Raw genomic sequence first — 22,103 nt, forward strand, 5'->3', positions numbered from 1 at the left:
ATAGTCAATACCGCCTCTACGGGAGTTCAAACTCATGATCTCCAATTCGGAGAAATATTTCATGTCACTAGACCACAAGATCATTCGCTAGGACTCGGGACATATATATATATATATATATATATATATATATATATATATATATATATATATATATATATATATATATATATACCCAAAAACATTTTTATTTTTATGGACATTTTATTAATTATTTGAGTATTAATAGTTTTATATAATCCTGAACCATTTCAATAAGTTTAGATCCTGATTATAATCAATATTTTAAAAACTCATGATTGCATTAATATACATCACAAATATTGCTGAGACATAATTTTAACAATAGCTAGCTAGTGTTAACACAACGAAATAGCAATACGTGAATCCTAAATACTAGGTTTTATCACTAACATGTTTTCTGACTCACCTAAAATGTAGGATAAATAACAAAACATATTCATTACCAACTAACCCCTATATATAGAGCATGTTCAATTCGTTTACAAATACTCCTGTTAAAATAAAATAAATTATTATTATTATTATTATTATTATTATTATTATTATTATTATTATTATTATTATTATTGTTATTGATGGCAATGACAAGTTCATTAAAGACTACAGCAACAATATGCCTCCTGTTTGCGCTCTTTTTTTCTACTGGTAATTTCTTTTACAAAAAATCTTTATTAATAGTGAGATGCAAATCTCTTTAAGAACAGGTCTGAATGCCTAATTCTATCATTTTATAGCACTACTGGAAATTATGGAATTTTCGATCACCTGAAAGTGATCTGACTTGTTTCGACCACTTTTGGTATCTGAAAAAACCTTTGTTGCTATTTCCGACCATTTTTGCTTTCCATCTGATTTAAGATCGATTTCAGATGATTTGAAATTCCATAATTTCCAGCAGTGTAGGCCCTGGACATAACAATAAAAATATGTCATACATGAAGTTAACATCATAACTATGTGAGGTTGTGAGGATGTATGGTTGTTAATTTTTTAATTTTTTGTTTAAACATGGGTAGAGATGGGTCCAATGATGCTTGGAGTGGTTGGAGAACCAAAATCTCATCCTACTGACCAGGTTTGCGTTAAAAAGAGTAATTGCAACAAAGTGTGCCGTCCACATGCTGGTGGTGGTAAATGCATTTTATTATATTGCGTCTGCTTTGATGCAAAGCCGTAATACAATGGTGGTGGTGATTGTGGCAAGTTTGGGGTTTTACAATCATGCTTCAAATGGCTCCTCTAAAGTGATTGAAAATAAAACTCAGGAGATTAGTATTTGTTGTTCTATTACAATTTTTTTTTTTCACTTTTTAACATTATATTATAGCCGGCCTTATGAATTTTAAGTAAAAGTATCGTGATTGAGTACAACATATATGTGAAGTGCATTCAGTTGGTTCCTAGTGATAAATTGTGGGTAAAGATACTGAATTGAATTTGGATAGTCGCCAATGTGTGAGTTACACTCAATATTACGATTTTTGTGGACATTAAATACTGGTTCTCTCACCTATACTAAGGACTTGTTTTATAGATGAGAGATTTTAATTTGATGTTTTGTCCTTGGTCAAAACACCAAGAAAAATTAAAACACGGCATATTGCAGCATTTTACTTTGACATTTTAAAAAAAAATTATCTTTCTCCCTTTAAAGAAATTAAATAAAAAAATGAAACCTTAAAACTTGCACTAAATACCATATTACCATGAGCCATTTTGGCCCCTTAAAAAGGTGTAGCAGCATTAGCAGCTGAGTTGTTTTCCAGGATGGAGTGTTTGTTAAGAAATATCCGTGGGATTTTTGTCAGCCCAGCATCAAAGAGGCTCTTTACACTTGCTTTTGAATCTTCAAAAGCTTGAACTTCTTCACTTCTCCAATCCTACTTTTTCCACCGATAAATGAAAATCGACCTGAAAAAAATGGTAAAAATAAAGGAGAACTGCACAAACCACTTCTATAATTTGTTTTTTCAAATTTGTGAACACAATTCATTATATGCTAATCACTAACACAATTTGCTAATCGTTGATTATCAAACAAGGTCAATGAGCCCCTGAGTCGCCGTGATTTACAATCTGTAGCGTACTTATACTTCATAATGCATTTCATCCTCTCGCGGATGTGCGTCTCGGCTTCATAGGGGACAGATCAAATAAAAGCGTGAGCTCAAGTACAGACAAGAAAATGTATACGAGACATAACTACTAAATGCATCCAATAATATGTGAAAGTAACTTAAGAACATGTGTATCTTATGATATGTAAAGTGTAACCGAGGAACAGTAATTTTAGAATTTTTATGCGTTATATTTTTTTTTTCTTTTTGGGTGACAAGGGACAAAGCTTATTTAAGAGCTTATAGTTTATTTTAAGCTACTAATAAGCTATAAGCTTTGTTTGGTAATGTTCCAAACACTACCTTAGGTGAGTTTCAAAAATAAGTTAGGAGCTCCCTAACTTTTTTTTTTTTTTTTTCATCTTTAATTTATCCTTATTATTTTAAATAAATGACATCCTTAATTTACCTCTCCTTTTGGACTTTTTTTCTTTGTATATTTTTATTCATCCTCTTTTGCAACTTTTCACCGTCCAACAACTCAGTTCCAACCATATTGAGATGAAGGAGATTCACAACAATATTGCTATTTCATGGATGCTAGATTATGATTATACAAATAGTTTCATTTTAAAATGTTAAATTTTAATATGTAAACACATTTATTTAAATTTAAAACTATTTAAATTTTATGAAGATGTCATTTTTAGTCTTTTTACATTTATCAACTTATCAAAAAGCTAATTTAGCAACAGCTAAATTTGCCAAACATAGCCACTATTTGAGAATGTGCTCTAAGAAAATTCCGCCTTGTATTCCTAACCGACAAAGGACCACAAGAATGTACTTTTTCTGTTAGTACTTGATGCTGCCGCTATATATACGTATCTTGTTTTAACAAATTAAAATCATAAATAAAGAATTTTTCAAAAGAAATTACCATTAAAAGATAAGAGCACTAACAACATCACCATAATGACGAATAACTTCAATGATCATTTTGTTATGAAATATTACTACGAAAATAATATTTCAAGCGAAAGACTCTCTTTAAAATTTTATTAGTTATCTAAAATTTACATCCTTTGCACGCAAGAGAGCCTCTATGTTATACAATTTAACATGTTTTTAAAAAGCTCTTGTATATATAGTGGTGCAAATCACATTGTGTTGGTCCCGATAGATTGAGTGGTGAGTCTAGAGGGGGGGGGGGGGGGGGGGGGGGGTGAATAGACTCTCGTTTTTCTTTAGATTCTTTAAAAGAAAAACCCTGACAACACTTTTGAGTAAGATAAGCACAGCGGAAAGGTTATTAAGAGAGGGTTGCACGAGTTTGATAAAAAGATAAGATGAGTGATGAAAGAGATGATATGCAAGCAGTAAACTAAAGCAGTAAGTAAAGAGAAGAGCGAGACGAGATTTTATAGTGGTTCGGCCAAACTTTGCCTACTTCCACTCTTCTTCCACAACTGCTGGAAGGATTGCACTATCACTCTTTAGTACAATTACACAAAGACTTCCTTGATCACTAAGCCAGACAGCCTTTGAAGGTTTTTCAACTCCGAGAGTTTACTCCGCCTCTATCAACTTCTTGTTCTAAGTTGAGGTTGGTGAGAAAGTATTTCTTGATTCCTCCAACTGTGAAGTCTTGTTGGTGTGGGATGATTGCTTCAAGAGTGCAAGACTTCTTACAAGATGTAGGGCAGTGATGGTTGATCTACTTCAAATGCCTTAACACCTTAAATAGCTGGTTCGCAAAGAGCTTTGAGATTTGTTCACTTTTTAAGAGCTTTTTGCAAGAGAGTGAGTAGAGTGATAAAATGAACCAGCACCTTCTTAGTTGATGAAGGTTGGTTTATATAGGTGATGAAAATTCATCCGTTGGAGGGAGATGAATTTTTAAACCTTTTATCTGTTGGACAAGGACCATGGAGCCTCATGCATTTAATGCTCCATTAATGGGTTTGTACTATGTAGCCGTTGAAGGTATGGAGGATCTGATGACTTTTGTCTTTTAGCTCCAGAGATAGTACGACTTCATTAAATGCTCTTTGGATAGCGTGTCCCATGAGTTGAGGTCCTTATTGTCCTAGGATGTTGTCAAATCAGACAGGTAGAACATTCTTCTAGTTGATGAGAAGAAGAATACTTGTTGAGATAGTCTTGAAAAGAACTGTCTTTTTAATGACAACTCCTTCTTTCGTTGCTGTGGAGTCTTCTTTCGCCTTGATCAGCCTATCTTCTATTCATAACTCTTTTCGTGTGTTTGTTCTAGCTTAACACGAATTACATATGAGTTATGGCAACTTTCGTCTAGAACGAAAGTAGCGATACAATACAAATGAAGGAGTTAGGGGTCTACTTTCTACATTACATTGGTATCATCAAAATCCTAATACAAGGTTCCTAACACATTGTTTTTTCAATGTAGGACAAATGCTACTAAGAATATATCAGTCACACATTACTCAATTTGAGCGTACAATATATTAATTTTTATCTCACTACAAAGAATCTGAATCCACTTTGACCTGACCCAAATGGATATCTACATATATTTGTACCACAAAATAGTTACTTACAATGCAATTTTTATACTACTTTTTCAACACGTTCCATTACTCGGAAGCATGAAATTTAAGATTTTTATTATTTATTTTTCTAAAATAAAGTATGCAAATCTATATATATGGGGTATGTTTGTTGGTTTGCTTATTAATACGTTTGAAATTGGAACACAACATCCCGCCTAAGCATGTAACAAACATGCTTATATATGATGCTTTCACGGAAAAAAATAGTTACATGTAAATTAGTTTTTTTTTTTTTTTGAAAACATGTAAATTAGTTTTGTTATGTTATTTTGTTGTAATAACATAACACTCATTCTCTTTGTCTTTGCTTTTCGACTACTCAAACTTCTACACAGTTGTCGCCTCCGTGAAGCAAGCGGATCAGAGACTGCATCCGATCGTCTTCCCATACTGCTATCTCCACCGTAGACAGCGTCAGCCTTCATTGTCTTCTCTGCCTTCACCGTTTTTTCTTTTATTCTCTGCCTTCGCACGGTTATTTCCCTTTACTTGTTTTAGTTTAATTTTGTTTGTCGTTTCTATGTTTTCCTCTAGTTGTTTAACGAGTTACTTCCTCTCATTTACTTGGCGAGTTTTTTTTCATAAAGCGTGAAACAATATAACTGGTCATGGCATATGTGAATCTCATCTTGGGTGACAAACATGACAATGAAAAAGAGACTCCTCTGAACTATGATATGCAGTTCAACCCGATAAAAGATATTGTCAATGGATATAAGAATGGAAATAGATACTCAGGTGGTGTGCAAAATTATCCAACCATTGTCAGTTTTGGGTACATTTGATCAAATCATTAAAGAAGCTTTAAGTTCTAAAGAATCCAGCTTCAAATTTGTGAAACAGTCTGCGAATCAAATTTTCTTTAGCATTGCTACGAAAGTTGTTTCTATGTCTGACTATAAGGAATGTTTAACCATTGCATCGATCTTTATTGTAAATATTTCAGCCTATGATTAATGAATTAGCTTCTTTATCTTTATTTAAAAAAAAAAAAAACATTCGACTCTCATAAAAATCATATAATACGTTGCTGACAATCTTTAAATCATGATATTTTTAAAATGCATAATATTATTTTCTTTTATTTTTAATTATATTTGGCAGTCGCCGGCTTGGTGCAACAGCATTTCCCTGGTTCGAGTTTGCTCTTACCACCTTTAACAAAGCCTTGTTTCTTGCAAGTGGTGTCACATTGAGTAGGGGTCGTAAACTTGCCAATGCATTTCATGGCAATGCTAGGCTCGATTCCTCCGACCATTTTTGGACTCAACTCTGCTAATATAATATATATATATATATATATAGGAGACAAGTCAAATAAAAACAGGTACATATATACGTGTAATGTGTACCATATTAAACTATTAAATACATTGATGGAATGTAAAAGTAGGGATGTCAATCAGGACAGTTCATTCTATTTCGTGTTGGCTTTATCAGGTCGTCGGACTTATTAGTTTTTTTTTTCCATTTGTTTTATTTTATGGCCGGGTTTAAAAGTTTTTGCCCTAACCATAAAACCTCGGCTAGTCAGGTTTATTAGGCAAACTCAACTAAAACTTTGGATATTTTCAAGGTAACATACATTCTAAACTTTTCAATTTTAATAAACTAGTGCAATTTATGCTAATACCTATAAATTTATACAGCATTCAATCAATATAATCCTCCATTTTTAAATTCTGACTAAAAATAATTAATATATTTACACTATAATATAATGATCATAATAATTATTTTAATTTTTCATTATTTATTTTCATAAAGATATTTTATTTTGTAATAAATTTATTTATATTTTATTTTCAATATTAATAAAAATTACTAAAGGTGAAGTTACATACAGATTCCGTGTATATTTAATTTGTTCCACATCATTTGTAAAACAAAAAATAATCTTAAGTGGCTCGGACTATCGGGTTAACCCACTAAATTTTAGGCTACCCCGTTCAAGCGGTCAGGCTTGTGACTTATCGAGCTGAATTTTTTATGAGTTTAAAATTTCTTAGCCCTAAACTCTTTCAGGATTATTAGGTCAACCTAACAATTTCGAATTAAGATTGACATCTCTAAGTAAAAGTACATTCAAGAATATGTGCATCATATGATATGAATAACGTGTCACCTTTTTTTTTGGTACTAATACGGAAGCACAAATACTTAATACCATACTGCCCCAACTAAGACTTGAACCCACACCCTCCTATATGGAAAAACAACTTGGTACCACTAGATTACAAGGTCCTTGACATGCATCACCTATATATACATATATCCTGTTTTAACAAATTAAAATCATAAATAAAACATTTTTCAAAAGAAATTACCAGTAAAAGACAAGAGCACCAATAACACGATCATAGCGCCGTATAACTTCAATTTTTGTTCCATTAATAGGAAGCTTGAAATTTAAGTTCTTTTATTTTTTTAGTTTTCTGAAAGCATGTAATTGACTCTATATATTGGGTATGTTTATTATTGTTGGTTTGCTTATGAATACGTTTGAACTTGAAACACAACATCCTAGCTAAACATGTAACAAACATGCTTATGATGCTTTCATGGAAAAAAAAAAAAATAGTTATTAGATGTAACTAAATTAGTTTTTTTTTTTTTTTTTGGAATAACGTTCAAATTGGACAGTGAACGTAATTTAAAAGTGTAATTAGGCTACCGAACAAAGAAAAAAATACAATTAAGGCACTGAACACTATAAAATCATGCAATTTATCCAAGTGATCTGTCGTGGCAAGTTACCAACAAGTAATTAGCTAAAATTTTAAAAAAAATTAAAAAGAAAAAGAAAAAAAAAAAAAAAAAAAACAGGATCTCCAACCGAAATGGTTGAAGACCACGATCCTTGAAGGGATGAAGGCAGCAGCCATGGCCCATGGCTGCCTTCATCCCTTCATTTTTTTAAGCTTTGAAGGGATGAAGCAAGGCAGCTATGGCCGCTGCCTTCATCCATTCATGGATCTGGTCATCTGGTGGTCTCCGACCATCTCGGTCGTAGATCTTGCTTCTTTCTTTTCTTTTTTTTTTTTCCTTTTTTAAATTTTAGCTAATTACCTATTGCTAATTCCACTTTCAGGTAGGGTGGTCAATCTAAATCTAATTCTTTTTTTTTTTTTAATGTTATTCGTTGCAATATATTTCCCAAATAATTCAGTAAGTTATGTTTAGTCCTTTTAAATAAATTTCCAAAGAGTAGTTTAGTTAAAGTTGGTCATGTTAAGAGTTACACATTAATAAAAGTTATAGGTTAGATTAGGTAACTAATTTAATTCAATATATATTTTAGTGTAATTTGATCATATGCAGTATTTATTTATTTATTAGTTTTAGTGTAGCATTTTATTTTAGAAAAACTTGTGCAGGACTATTTCACTAATCTTTGTCTGTGAGACGGGTAGGGCTGTAGGTAATGGGGTGCGTAAGTATTCCGTACAATTTCAGTTATAAGTATTACAATATTTATCATTAGTAACAATCAATTATATATATCCTAAACAGTATTACAATTTCACAATTATTACAATATATATCACAAGTAACTCAAACCCATGACTCCCCATTTGGGAAAGACACTTTATGTCACTAGACCACATGGTCATTGGCTACGACTAAGGACATATATACCCAAAAAATATTTTATTGATCTTAACTTTTTATGGCCATTCTATTAATTATTTAAGTATTACTATTTTTATATAATCCTGAACCATTCCAATAAGTTTAGATCCAGATTATAATCACTATTTAAAAACTCGATCATGATTGCATTAATTTGCATCACAAATATTGCTGAGGCATAATTTGAACAATAGCAATACCTTATACCTGAATCCTAAATACTAGGTTTTATCACTAACATGTTATCTGGCTCACCTAAAAAGTAGGATAAATAACAAAACATATTCATTACCAACTAACCCCTATATATAGAGCATGTTCAATTCGTTTACATATACTCCTGTTAAAATAAAATAAAATAAAATAATAATAATAATAGTAATATTTTATTATTATTATTATAGTAACATAAAATAATAAAAATAAAGTAAGAAATCTCAAAATTATTGATGGCAATGGCAAATTCATTAAAGACTACAGCGACAATCTGCCTCCTGTTTGTGCTCTTTTGTTCTACTGGTAATTTCTTTGACAAAAATCTTCATTAATATTGTGATATAGTTTGTTAGATCAGACATGTACATATTCTCAAACATGCAAATCTCTTTAAAGACAGGCCTGAATGCCTGATTCTATATATCATTGTATAGGTCCGGGACATCATAACTGTTTGAGGATGCATGATTGTTCATTCTTTTTTTTTTTTTTTTTTAAACATGAGCAGAGATGGGTCCAATGATGCTTGGAGAATCAAAAACTATTCATACTGACAAGTTTTGCGTGACCAAAAAATATTGCAAAAAAATGTGCCGTGGACGGGGCTATGATGGTGGTGGTAGATGCATGGAATTAAATTGCGTCTGCTATCATTCAGGGGAGTAATACAATGGTGGTGGTGATTGTGGCAAGTTTTGGGTTTTACAATCATGCTTCAAATGGCTCCTCTGAAGGGGATTAGTATTTAATTTGTTGTTCTATTACAAAATTTTTCTTGCTTTTTAACATTATATTATAACTTTATGTATTTTAAGTAAAGAGTATTGTGATTGAGCACAATATATATGTGAAGTGGATTCAATTGGTTAAATGTGCACTTTTCAATACTACCAAATGTATGTTAATTGTGACATATACAAGAGCACTCGATAATATGTGAAATGCATTCACACTGCTGGAAATTATGAAATTTTCGACACTTGAAAGTGATCTTAAATCAATTTGAAAGCAAAAAGTGATCGGAAATAGCAACAAAGGTTTTTCCGGATACCAAAAGTGGTCGGAACAAGGCTTTCGGCTTGATTTGAGATCACTTTCAGGTGGTCGGAAATTTCATAATTTCCAGCAGTGTCAGTTGGTTCCTGGTGATAAATCAGGTGGTCGGAAATTTCATAATTTCCAGCAGTGTCAGTTGGTTCCTGGTGATAAATTGTGGATAAAGACACTGAATTGAACTTGGGTAGTCGCAATGTGTGAGTTACATCTCATATTATGGGTTCTTGTAGATATTAAACACTGGTCCTCCCACTTAAGGACTTATTTGGTAAATGATGAATCCACCATTTTGATGTTTTGTCCTTGGTCAAAACGCCAAGAAAAATTAAAACACCACATATTGCACCATTTTAATTTGACATTTTGAAAAATGATTCATCTTTCTCCCTTTAAAGAAATTAAATAAAAAATAAAAACCTTAAAACTGGCACTAAATAGTAAATACCATGAGCCATTTTGGCACTTTAAAAAGGAGTTTTGCTCCCCATTAATGCCTGCCCATCAGTCGATTTTCTATTTCCATTTTCAAAAATATGGAGAGAATCAATTATGAACTTTATAATCATTAAACCAAGAAACAGTAATTATATTTTGGCAAGTTGTCAAATAGACCTATCTACTATTGTGAATTACTTAATTTCCACCACAAACTAAATTAAGTGTCAAACAGGCCCATCTACCAGTTAAATTTTTTCGATCGACATTTTTTACAGGTTGCCTATTTATTTATTTTTAAATAAATAAATAAAAATTAAAAAAATATCAGCAACTACTGTCAACAATGAGGTCCAGATATGGATGAGTCGATGAGACACTTAATTTAATTCGTGGTGAGGAATTGAGCACTTTGCAGTAGTAAATGGGTCTCTTTGACACTTGTGCCTTATTTATTTATTTATATGTTCGACTCTCATGAAAATCATATAATATTATTAAATCATGATATTTCTAAAATGCATAATATTATTTTATTTTATTTTTAATTATATTTGGAAGGGTCTATCTTGATGCAGCAGCATTTCCCCCGTATGATTTTGCTTCTACCAGCTTTACCAGAGTCCTCTTTCTTGCAGGTGGCTTCGCATTCACTAAGGTTCGTAATATTGCTAAAGCATTTCATGGTATCGCCCTTCTCGACTTCTCCGACCACTTTTGGACTCAACTCTCCTAATAGGAGACAGATCAAATAAAAACGCGCACTTAGATACGTATGTGTAAAGTGTACCATACTAAACTATCAATAAAAGAATGTGTGCATCATATGATATGACTAACGTGTCTAATTTTAGAGTTTGCATGCTTTTTAAGTGCACTTTGTAGTTTTGAGAATGCACTATTTTTTCGCTAGTGCAGCACCTATATATACATATTTCGTTTTAACAAATTAAAATCATAAATCATTGTTGAAAATTATAAAATTTCATACCACCTGAAATTTATCTTAAATCAAGTCGAAAGTAAAAAGTGATCGAAAATAAGGTTTTCAATTTGATTTAAGATCACTTTCAGGTGGTCGGAAATTCCATAATTTTTAGCAAATAATAAAGAATTTTTCAAAAGAAATTACCAGTAAAAAAGAACACCAATAAGAGGATCATAGCGCCAAATAACTTCCAACTTTCGTTCCATTACTAGGAACCTTGAAATAATTTAATTAAAACTTTGGATATTTCAAAGTAATTCTAAACTTTCAATTTTAATAAACTAATGCAATTTATGCTAATAAATATAAGTTTATACATCATTCAATCAATATAAACTTCTATTTTTAAATTCTGACTAAAAATTAATTAATATACTTAGTACTTACACTATAATGTAATGCTCATAATAATTTTTAAAATTTTTCATTATTTATTTTCATAAAAATATTTCATTCTGTAATAAATTTTTTTGAATTTTATTTTCAAATTTAATAAAAATTACTATAGATTGAGCTTACATATAAATTACGTGTATATCATTTTGTTCCACATCATTTGTAAAAAAAAAAAAAAAAAAAAAAAAAAAAAGTCTTAAGTGGCTCGAACTATCGGGCTAGCCCACTAAATTTCAGGCTACCTGTTCGAGCCATCAGGCTTATGACCTACCGTGCTGAATTTTTTATGGATTTAAAATTTATTAGCCCTAACCCTAAACTTTTGCAGGCTTATTGACTCAACCCATCAATTTCGGATTAACATTGGCATCTCTAAGTAAAAGTATACATTCAAGAATGTGTGCATCATATGATATGAATAGCGTGTATAATTTAAGAGTTTGCATATTTTTTTAAGTGCACTTTTATTACATAATGCAGCACCTATATATACATATCTCTTTTTAACAAATTAAAATCATAAATAAAATTTTTTTTAAAAAGAAATTACCAGTAGAGGAAAAGAGCACCAATAATAGAATCATAGCGCCAAATAACTTCATTTTTTCTTCCATTAATAGGAAGCTTGAAATTTAAGTTTATTATTTTTTAGTTTTCTGAAAGTATGTAATTAACTCTATATATAGGGTATGTTTATTGTTGGTTTGCTTATGAATACGTTTGAACTTGAAACACAAGATCCTAGCTAGGCATGTAACAAACATGCCTTTACCAAAAAAAAAAAAAAAAAAAAAAAATGTAACAAACATGCTTATGATGCTTTCACGGAAAAATATATAGTTATTAGATGTAATTAAATTAGTTTTTTTTTTTTTAATGTTATTCTGTTGCAATATATTTCCCAAATAATTCAGTAAGTTATGTTTAGTCCTTTTTGAATAAATTTCCAAATTGAAGTTGGTCATGTTAAGAGTCATCACACATTAATAAAAGTTATAGGGTAGATTATCTAACTAATTGAAATCAATATTTTAGTGTAATTTGATCATATACATTATTTATTTATTTATTAGTTTTAGTCACTGCTGGAAAAATGACATTTTCCGTCCACTTTTTCGACCAACAAGAAAAGTGGACGGTAAATTAGTGTTTTTTCTAAATTATTGACCACCCTGTTAAGTGGTCGGAATATGGACAATATTACCGACCACTCTCAAATGGTGGTCGGAAAGGCATACCACTAGAAAGGTGATTGAGAACGTTATCACCGTTGTTTTTTTAATTGGTTAGCTTTGATGAGTTCCGACCACCTTTGGTGGTCTGAAGTCAGATTATATCTGGGAGCCCACAATGTCCACTAATAAATTTGTCACTATATTCTGTTACAAGTTACAACCTCCTAAATACATAGATTTGTCATACTAAAACTATAACCAAATATTTTAAAGTTAATAATTTAATACAAAATTTAAAATTAATGTAAATTTTAATATTCCTTTGACATAAGAAATTAAATATTTATTCTATTTAATAATTACTGGTAATATACAGCAAATCTCTAAATGTTCTCTCTTGACGATACGGCGATACCGGCCTCCAATAAATAAATTGACGAACTCCAAAGGTCGCGTCATTTCTCTTCACAACACGGCGGCACCGGCCAACAAATGTTCTCTCAGCTTCGTCCCCAACCGGTCGCACCTCAAGCTAATGCTACGGAGTCATCGCCATCTTCAAAAGCTATGGAGTCGCACATCGTCATCCTCAACCAAAAGGTATCACTGTTTTAGTCTCTGTCTAGGGTTTAGGCTTAGAAATCTTATTTCAACTGCATTTTCTTCTCTTTTTTTTTCCTGCATTTTTGCTTTGACATTTCTGATTAGATATAGATGGATTTGTAGGTTTAGATATTATGAAATATATATAATACTCCCTCTTATTGCAGTTAGATCAGCTACCTGGTATATTGAACTTGTGTTCGTTAATTACCTGTGTTTGATTAAGATTCGACTTGCTTAGCATTTTGATTTGTTAAATTTAACTTAGCATTTTGCTTAGCATTTTGATTAAGAAAAAAAACATTAAACTTAAATTTGGAGTTAGATCAGCTACCTGGTATATTGAATTATGTATATAGCTTTTCTATTGCATAAGATTTCCAACGTAATTCTCTCATACATTTGTTGTTGGTGTTGGTTTTTTTTTTTTTTTTTTTTTTTTTTGTATATATCATAATGTTCTGTTACCATTAGCTCTTTAATTGAATGCTGTTTAGTTTGATTTTATTGTTAGGAGTGCATATTGTTTGAAATCTAGACCGTGTAGACATCTATGGAGATCAAAAATGGTTGAGTATTCCTTGGAAGAAGCTTCAGGTTGGAGACATTGTGAAGGTAAGTACACTGCATAAATAATTAATCTATATTTTTCGTATTTATTTATGTTTATCGGGTGAATCTTTTACTTAATCTACATCTACCTATACATCATATGAAAGTGACTTATCTTTTAATTTGTTCCTTATTTTGAAGAATGCAATGTCATTTACTTAATTTTTATTTTATTTTGTTAATTAGTTATAATTATAATTATAAGATGTAAATTATTTGAATACAACTTTTTAATTATGCTACACAAGGTGGCATCCCAACAGATATCTAGATCTTGGGGGTTAAAGGCATATATAAAGAATTAATACGGGTAATACTATATACCCTCAGCCCTTTTCACTTCCCTTTCTTTTAATTATATGTAAAGTCTGAAACTTTTGTGCTAAAAATTGCATTTTTATTCTTCTTCCTTGTAAATTCCTTGTATAAAATAGATCAAATGTATTTACTGGACTGGTTATTTTCACTTTCATCTTACCAAAGCTATTATAAATTGAATAAGCTTCACACTCCAACATTTTGAATGTTTAGAATTAAAGCAAACATTTGGGTGTAAAACTTCCTTTGCCTAACATTCTATTCTATACTGTAATCTGTCACATTACATGCATCATTTGGTGCTAGTACTGATATCCTCCCCCTTTGAAAACAGTGAGACAAAATGTCAAATTGCTGCACATAGTGGTGCAAATCCGCAGTCGTTCCAATCTACTCTCCTAATTTGCATGGAGCCGGTAAACATGAAAGCAGTGTATCTGCATATTCATATATGGAAAATGTGAACTTCATTCTGTATCTTCTGATTAAGTGGACCGACACATGCAGTGACCAGACTATGATATAAATAGACTGTCTTGAGTATCATATTAGAGAAGAACTAAATAAAACAGCACCTCAAGTGATGGTTGTATTTAATCCACTTAAGGTGTGTATCTAGGTAAACATAAAATGCATAGCCATGCTTGTGTTCATAACAAATCGTGTATGCTAGATTGATTCTTATTTTACTTGGGTTTAATATCGGGTGGTTATAACAAATCTGGAACCTGGCTTAGTGATGGATCTTGATGCAAAGAAATGGCCTGATGCACAAACAGATGATACTTCGTCTTTCTACAAGGTAACCAATTGACCAAACAAAGCAATTTATGCATCAGACTGAAATGACTGTGAGTATTCTTCCATATAGGGGCTGGAAGCAGCAAGCCAGCAATGGCCATTCCCGCTCTCTTGAGGAAAAGACAGTGAAGACATGGAGGAAGCCGGAGGTGAACGATGCTCGGCCTTCCATGTTGGTGAAGCAAGCCTTTCTTTGATTCTAATTACTATCCATATTTTATATATAATACTAATATTATGATGAATTGCCATGTAGTTTAATTCTTAATGTAGTTTCTTGCTCTAGTAATTTGAGTTATTTCTCTGAAAGCACTTGATTATTAGCTAATTTACCTGTAAGTAATCTTATTATGCTGTACACTCAGCATGCTTCATAGTTTTTGTAGGAAATCTTAGTTGCCTATTTCTTGCTCCATTGCAAGGTGTTTAAGTGAAGAATTTCTTTTATATAAAGGAGTTTTGAAATTGATCTTGTAAATGGACATTTTAGTGGATGAACTGAAGATATGAATCACCGGCAAGAGAAGTTTGTAAGGTCAGTTTTAGTAATGCATCATTGCTTTGTTGTTATTGGGGTGAGTTCTATTGGATGGTCCATTGGTCTCTACCAAGACTGGAAGAGAAAGAAAATATGAGAGTTTGCTTGACATGAAATACCTTTTCTACTTCTCTTTTTCAGTAAACAAGCAAGGATAGTTAAATGTTTTCCATGTTGGTATCATTTTAGGGTACTTGTGTGATTCCACACAATGAAACTGATGATTTGAAGTCAGCTGGAGCTGTGAGGTCTGTGTTTGGACTGTTCGTTGAGCTCGTTAAATCATGGAACCTTCCTGACTGGCTCATGCATTGGGGCCATCCCGCCAACATGGTACACTTGTCTGTTTGAAGGAAATTCCATTCCATTGATCCAATTAAGATTGCATCTACTGTCATTTATTTATTTAGTATTCCCTAAATGTTGTTATTGTTGCTGTTCCACTTTATAGGATGTTGTGCTCTTTGCCATGGGTGGTTATGGAACTTACCTGGGATTCATAATCCGGTTTTCTGATGATGTGGTAACAACTATGCAATCTATCTTTTGTATTCAAAATTGGATGGGTTCTTGAATGTCCATCTGTTTATATTTATAGTTCCGGCCTGTCTCTAAATTGGGTATACGAATATCATATAGAGGCAACTTAATGAAATCGTTTCTAAGATAGTTATTACCATGACACAACATAGTGGTACATATATAGTATTCATTCAAATTGGTGTACAATGAATGTGTAGGAGGAAAGAGCAAAAGCCAAAGACTTGCATCCCAAACTCCTTGCTGGAATGTTCTTCTTCTTTGCTCTTGGAGCTACTGGAGGGATAACTTCTTTGCTCACTTCAGACAAACCCATCTTGGAAAGGTAATTAAGTAATTTCCTCATATTAAGTTAACCTTAGCTTATTTTCATCGAATCCATCAAACATACATGTCATCCTAAGCGTCTGTCTGCAATTCTTGCAGCCCTCATGCAATAACTTATAGCTGTAAGAAGCTGACATCAAACATACATGAAATTGATGAAGAAGCTGTAAGAACTGCATCTGTGTATCATAGTTTGTCCTTTTCTTTCTAGATTGACTTGTGTTAAATTTTCAACTATATATTCATGAATGGATTCTTTTCAAGTGTATGAAATGTCTATATGTTTTGTAGCAAATATCTTACCAGCTTCCAACAATATATATTCATTTCACTACAGGGGGTTCTCTGTGGTGAAATGAATTTTTTTTGTTGACTACGTCCACTTTTCCGACCACCAAAGTGGTCGATATTTCCGACCACCGGTGGTCGGGAAATCTGAACCCGCCCGACTATTTTCCTGGTCATTTTTTTCGACGGCCTTAGAAAAGTGATGGCTATTTCCGACCACTTCTTCGGTGGTCGGATATAGCGAGGGTGATTTTTCCGAATACCAAAATTGGTCGGAACAGGCGTTTCCGACCTAATTAAGGCCATTTCCGACCACTTTCAGGTGGTCGGAAATCGGCAGATTTCCAGCAGTGAGTGTAGCATGCATTTTCTTTTAGAAAAACTAGTGTGGAATATTTTGTAGGAACCGTTGGTAGAAAACAAATAATAATCAAATAAAAAATTGACTATTATTTTCTGGAAAGAAGGGAAGAAAAATTTGAAGAAAATTGGCTAGTGTTTGGTGTTGGGTTTTTGCAAGAGTCAAGTGTGCACTCTTTCCTTAAAACCTTATTTGCCACCTCCCGTAGATGCTAGGAGCGTTGTGGCCTAGGCTTCCCAGGATAAAACTTGCTATGATCCAATGTTTGAGCATTCAAACAAAGGATCCGGCGAGCAAGACAATGGCTATGAACACAGTATGGCTTAAAGAAAGAGTAGAAGCAGAGAGGTTTTGAGGCTAAAAGATGAACTTTCGTGTTCTATATTTTCTGTGTAAAACTCTACTGCCCAACTCCTCTTTTTATAGGGGTGAAGGATTTAATAGCTTTTAATTAGGCACTTAAGGGAACCCCTTCACCTTCCTGTAACAGCACCATTAGTAATTCAAATTGGTATTAAATTTTTTACAATATATATTGTAATCATCATAATTTCAACTATAACTAATACAATCATTAGTTATTAAATGTAATTAAATTAGTATTTTTTTTTTTAATGTTATTCTGTTGCAATATATTTCCCAAATAATTCTGTAAGTTTATGTGCATATTTAATACATGTAAATATGTAATGTTCCCAACTAGAGTTAATCCAGTTATTGTTGGAATGTATTTTAGCATTTTTTTTCCATTAATACAAAATAGAAAACTATTACATTTTAGCACAAAGCGAGATCTACCTTATTTAGTGCACGCTTTCAGATATTGATTATTGATTTTTCTGTCACCTTATATAATACGAGTAATAGTAGTAGTAATAATAAGTCAACAGTTTAATTAACTTGGTTGGACGATTGTTCTCAAAATTAATTTTATTAAATTTTATTTTATTAATTAACGTATAAAAACAAATCTATGAATTCGAGCCTCAGTGTTTCAGTAGGTTGAGAAAGTAGTTATGAATGGATACTACATTGTAATAAAGTTTTTATCACAGTTATTTAATCAAATTAAATGTTAAAGATGGATGAAAAAAAAAAAAAAAAAAAAACCATTTTCCCTCACTTGAAAAAAAAAAAAAGTAAAAATCCCATTACATACGATTTTCTTTTTCCATTTTCAAATGTATGGAGAGAACCAATTACGAACTTTATAATCATTAAACCAAGAAATATTATTTATTTATTTATATATATGTTCGACCCTCATGAGAATCATATAATACAATACGTTGCTGACAATCATTAAATCATGATATTTTTAAAATCCATAATATTATTTTATTTTATTTTTACTTATATATGGAAGAGTTTGAAGCAGCAGCATTTCCCCGGATGGAGTTTGCTTTGAGTCGCTAAACCAGAGTCCTCTTTCTTGCAAGTGGCTTTGCAATCATCAAGGGTCGTAAACTCGCCAAAGCATTTCAAGCTAACGCTCACCTCGGCTTCTCCGACCACTTTTGGACTCAACTCTGCTAATAGGAGACAGATCAAATGAAAACGCGCACTTAAATACATATGTATAAAGTGTATGTGAAAGTAAGGATGTCAATCGGGACGGTTCATTCAGTTTCGGACTAGTCCTATCAAGTCGTCGGACTTATTAGCACTGTTTTTTTTTTCTTTTCTTTTTTGGTGGGGTTTATTTAAAATTTTTGGCCCTAACCCTAACCCGGTGTAGATAGAAAGACCGATATCCCGACTGATACCAGATTAGATAATGCATTTTATTCAGTAACTGAATCAGAAGAGATTACAAAGTATATCAACTCTAACAAACTCTGACAAATAGAACAAGACTAACTATCAAAATGTCTACCACATAATACAAGACTATATATTATACAAAGATAATAAGATGAAATAATACTAACAGGGTAGTCAGGTTTATCGGGCAAACTCAACTAGAAGTTTGGACATTTTCAAAATAACATTTTAAACTTTTCAATTTTAATAAACTAGTGTGATTTATTATGCTAATAAATATAAACTTATATATCATCCAATCAATATAAACCTCCATTTCTAAATTCTAACTAAAAATAATTAATATATTTACACTATAATATAATGTGATCATAATAATTTTTTAAAAATTTGCATTATTTATTTTCATAAAAATATTTTATTTTGTAAAACTTTTTTTTTTTCAAATTTAATAAAAATTACTAAAGATGAGCTTACATATAGATTTCGTGTAAATTTTATTCCACATCATTTGTAAAACAAAAAATAGTCTTAAGTGGTTCGGACTATTTGGCTAGCCCACTAAATTTCAGACTACCCTGTTCGAGTCATTAGGCTTATGACTTATCGAGTTGGATTTTTTATGGGTTTAAAATTTCTTAACCCTAATCCTAAACTTTTTCAGGCTTATTAGGTTAACCTATCGATTTCAATTCGGACTAAGATTGACATCTCTATATAAAAGTACATTCAAGAATGTGTGCAACATTTAATATGAATAACGTGTATAATTTTAGAGTTTACATGTTTTTTAAGTACACTTTTACATAATTTAGTTTGTAGTTTTGTGCACTACATTTTCGCTAGTGCAGCAGCACCTATGTATACATATCTCTCGTTTTAACAAATTAAAATAATAAATAAAGAATATTTCAAAAGAAATTACCAGTAGAAAAGAGCACCAATAACAGGATCATAGCACCAAATAACTTCAATTTTCGTTCCATTACTAGGAAGCTTGAATTGAAATTTAAGTTTTTTTTATTTTTTGGTTTTCTAAAAGCATGTAACTCTATATATATGGTATGTTTATTGTTGGTTTGCTTATGAATACGTTTGAACTTGAAACACAACATCCTAGCCAAGCATGTAACAAACATGCTTATGATGCTTTCACGGAAAAAATATATAGTTATTAGATGTAATTAAATTAGTTTTTTTTTTTAATGTTATTCTGGTGCAATATATTTCCCAAATTATTCCGTAAGTTTATGTGCATATTTAATACAATCAAATATGTAATGTTCCCTACTAGAGTTAATCCAGTTATTGTTTGGATGCATTTTAGCATATTTTTTTCTTTAATACAAAATAGAAAACTATTACATTTTAGCACAAAGCAAGATCTACCCTTATTTAGTGTACGCTTTCAGATATTGATTACTGATTTTTCTTATCGCCTTATATAATATTAGTAGTAGTACTAATAAGTCAACAGTCTAATTAATTTGATTGGATTGTTTTCAAAATTAATTTTTTTGTACTAGTGAATGTTGTATGCAAACAAAAATCTAGGAAAATCTTACAAAGACATTAGTTTAGTGGATGAAAAGTCTCACTTAAAACTTGCTTCAACTCACAATGTCGAGGTTCGGTCTGTCTACAAACATTGGAGGCTTGGGTTTGGGGTAAGCTAGTTTTTTGTGCGCAAAAATATACTGTTTGGTCACTACTGAAAATTATGAAATTTTCGACCACCTGAAAGTGATCTTAAATCAAGTTGATACCAAAGAGTGGTCGGAAATAGCAACAAAAGTTTTTCCGAATACCAAAAGTGGTCAGAACAAGGCTTTCGACTTGATTTAAGATCACTTTCAGGTGGTCGAAAATTTTATAATTTCCAGTAGTGGGTGTTGAGTGGAAAAAATAATAATAATAATAATAATAGAAAATCCAGGAAAGCAACTTGGTAACCGATTTATTCGATCTCCGATTGAATGGGTGCAATTTCTTGAGTCCAACATTTTTGTCAACTTTTATAAGCCTCCGACAACCGCGTCAACGCCACATTTTGGGTCCAATTTACAACTTTGTCGAACATGAATTTCATGTTTTCTAAAACTATTTTTATATCTTTAAATCAAACTCTTACACTACCCATACCTTGCTTTAGTAAATGGGTTCTTATAAAAAAATAATAATAATAATGCAAGGATTTCCAATTATCATCGACAAAACTTCATTTTCTTTGTCGAAAAGAATATTTTCATTTAAGTTTTTGACCACTTATGAGTGCGTGAAAAAACAAAAATGCGTCCAAACTTTCCGTCCACCAAATTAGTTGGTTTACGAAATCCATTTTTATTTTTATTTCGTGAAATGTTCCGTGGATGGAATTTTAATTTATAATTATAATTAATTTTATTTTTAATAAAGAAAGTTTCTTCGATTCAACAGAGTGGTTCTTCATTCAGATAGAGAAGTTGTTTAAAACTTTTCTTGTGGGCCGCCATGCTTCCCTCACCCCCTTGCCTTGCTTTCCAAGTTCAGTGCCTCCTTTGCCTATTTCCGTCCTTTAAATCCAACAAGCTAAATCCCACGCAATCATAATACATGGACCATAGTCAATACTACTAATATACAGTATATTTTTATTATATTAAAGGTACATTTTTAATATTTCAACAGTTCATTTTTTAAGGCATATTATTTGGGTACACAAAGTATATTCAGTACTCAAATAATATACATTCAGTATATTAAAAATATACATTTATTTATGATCCACAATATAATTTGTCAATCCATCCTTTACTCTTCTTTGGTCAAGACTTTGCCAATAAAGTTGGTACGGGTCCCAAGATCCCATCAATAATAGTATCAACACTAAAATATCATTTTAACAAAAATTTGTGGATATTATATCAAGTTTGCTTTCCTGTAAAGTAATTGAAAAAGATAAATAATTCTTATAATAGAAAATTTTGCTTTTTTTTTATATATAGGCTATGTTTGGCAAACCTAGTTGAAAAGGTATAAGTTAGGAGCTGTTAACTAGTTGATTATGTTTAGGCACCCTTGTGCCGCATCCGTCCGCATATTAGGAACCCTCGTGTCGTATCCGTCCGCAACTTAGGCACCCTCGTGCCGCATCCGTTCGCAACTTAGGCACCCTCGTGCCGCATCCGTTCGCAACTTAGGCACCCTCGTGCCGCATCCGTCCGCTACTTAGGCACTCCCGTGCCACATCCGTCCACAACTTAGGCACCATCGTGCCACATCCGTCCACAACTTAGGCACCATCGTGCCACATCCGTCTGCATATTAGGCACCCTCGTGCTGGATGGTGAAGAGTTGCGGAAGATGATGATAAAGTTAAGGAGAAAAGAAAAGGCCAA

At 31.9% G+C, this 22,103-nt stretch overlaps 1 protein-coding gene and 5 long non-coding RNA genes across 6 annotated transcripts; 3 read left to right on the plus strand and 3 right to left on the minus strand.

Moving 5' to 3' along the window:
- The first annotated feature begins 531 nt into the window (after nt 1-531).
- LOC109161134 lies at nt 532-1,471 on the plus strand. The gene is made up of 2 exons (XR_002050887.1): nt 532-669; nt 1,041-1,471. It is a non-coding gene; the product is annotated as an uncharacterized LOC109161134 (long non-coding RNA).
- Nucleotides 1,472-5,437: 3,966 nt separating this feature from the next.
- Nucleotides 5,438-7,097, minus strand: LOC109161133. Its single transcript, XR_002050886.1, has 2 exons — nt 7,003-7,097; nt 5,438-5,947 (listed from the first exon to the last, which is right to left on the minus strand). It is a non-coding gene; the product is annotated as an uncharacterized LOC109161133 (long non-coding RNA).
- Nucleotides 7,098-10,624: 3,527 nt separating this feature from the next.
- On the minus strand, nt 10,625-12,036 carry LOC109161132. The gene is made up of 2 exons (XR_002050885.1): nt 11,950-12,036; nt 10,625-10,747 (listed from the first exon to the last, which is right to left on the minus strand). It is a non-coding gene; the product is annotated as an uncharacterized LOC109161132 (long non-coding RNA).
- Nucleotides 12,037-12,528: 492 nt separating this feature from the next.
- Nucleotides 12,529-14,705, plus strand: LOC109161135. The gene is made up of 5 exons (XR_002050888.1): nt 12,529-12,647; nt 13,079-13,174; nt 13,692-13,792; nt 14,038-14,099; nt 14,615-14,705. It is a non-coding gene; the product is annotated as an uncharacterized LOC109161135 (long non-coding RNA).
- Nucleotides 14,706-14,724: 19 nt separating this feature from the next.
- On the plus strand, nt 14,725-16,524 carry LOC109160837. The gene is made up of 7 exons (XM_019309080.1): nt 14,725-14,909; nt 14,979-15,080; nt 15,399-15,483; nt 15,645-15,779; nt 15,898-15,969; nt 16,187-16,311; nt 16,413-16,524. Exons 3-7 carry the CDS (start codon nt 15,415-15,417, stop codon nt 16,522-16,524), a joined length of 513 nt encoding a protein of 170 aa, XP_019164625.1. The 5' UTR covers nt 14,725-14,909; nt 14,979-15,080; nt 15,399-15,414.
- Nucleotides 16,525-18,179: 1,655 nt separating this feature from the next.
- Nucleotides 18,180-19,749, minus strand: LOC109161131. Its single transcript, XR_002050884.1, has 2 exons — nt 19,652-19,749; nt 18,180-18,491 (listed from the first exon to the last, which is right to left on the minus strand). It is a non-coding gene; the product is annotated as an uncharacterized LOC109161131 (long non-coding RNA).
- Nucleotides 19,750-22,103: the final 2,354 nt, after the last annotated feature.

The sequence above is a fragment of the Ipomoea nil genome, unplaced genomic scaffold (genome assembly GCF_001879475.1).
Source record: "Ipomoea nil cultivar Tokyo-kokei standard unplaced genomic scaffold, Asagao_1.1 scaffold2921, whole genome shotgun sequence".
NCBI classification, from domain to species: domain Eukaryota; kingdom Viridiplantae; phylum Streptophyta; class Magnoliopsida; order Solanales; family Convolvulaceae; genus Ipomoea; species Ipomoea nil.

Excerpts from the sequence above, each read along its gene's own strand:
- LOC109160837 (XM_019309080.1), top strand. The coding sequence starts at position 15,415 with ATGAATCACCGGCAAGAGAAGTTTGTAAGGTCAGTTTTAGTAATGCAT. Across the intron at positions 15,780-15,897 it reads GGGGCCATCCCGCCAACATG|GATGTTGTGCTCTTTGCCAT; the intron begins GTACACTTGTCT and ends TCCACTTTATAG. Across the intron at positions 16,312-16,412 it reads GACAAACCCATCTTGGAAAG|CCCTCATGCAATAACTTATA; the intron begins GTAATTAAGTAA and ends CAATTCTTGCAG.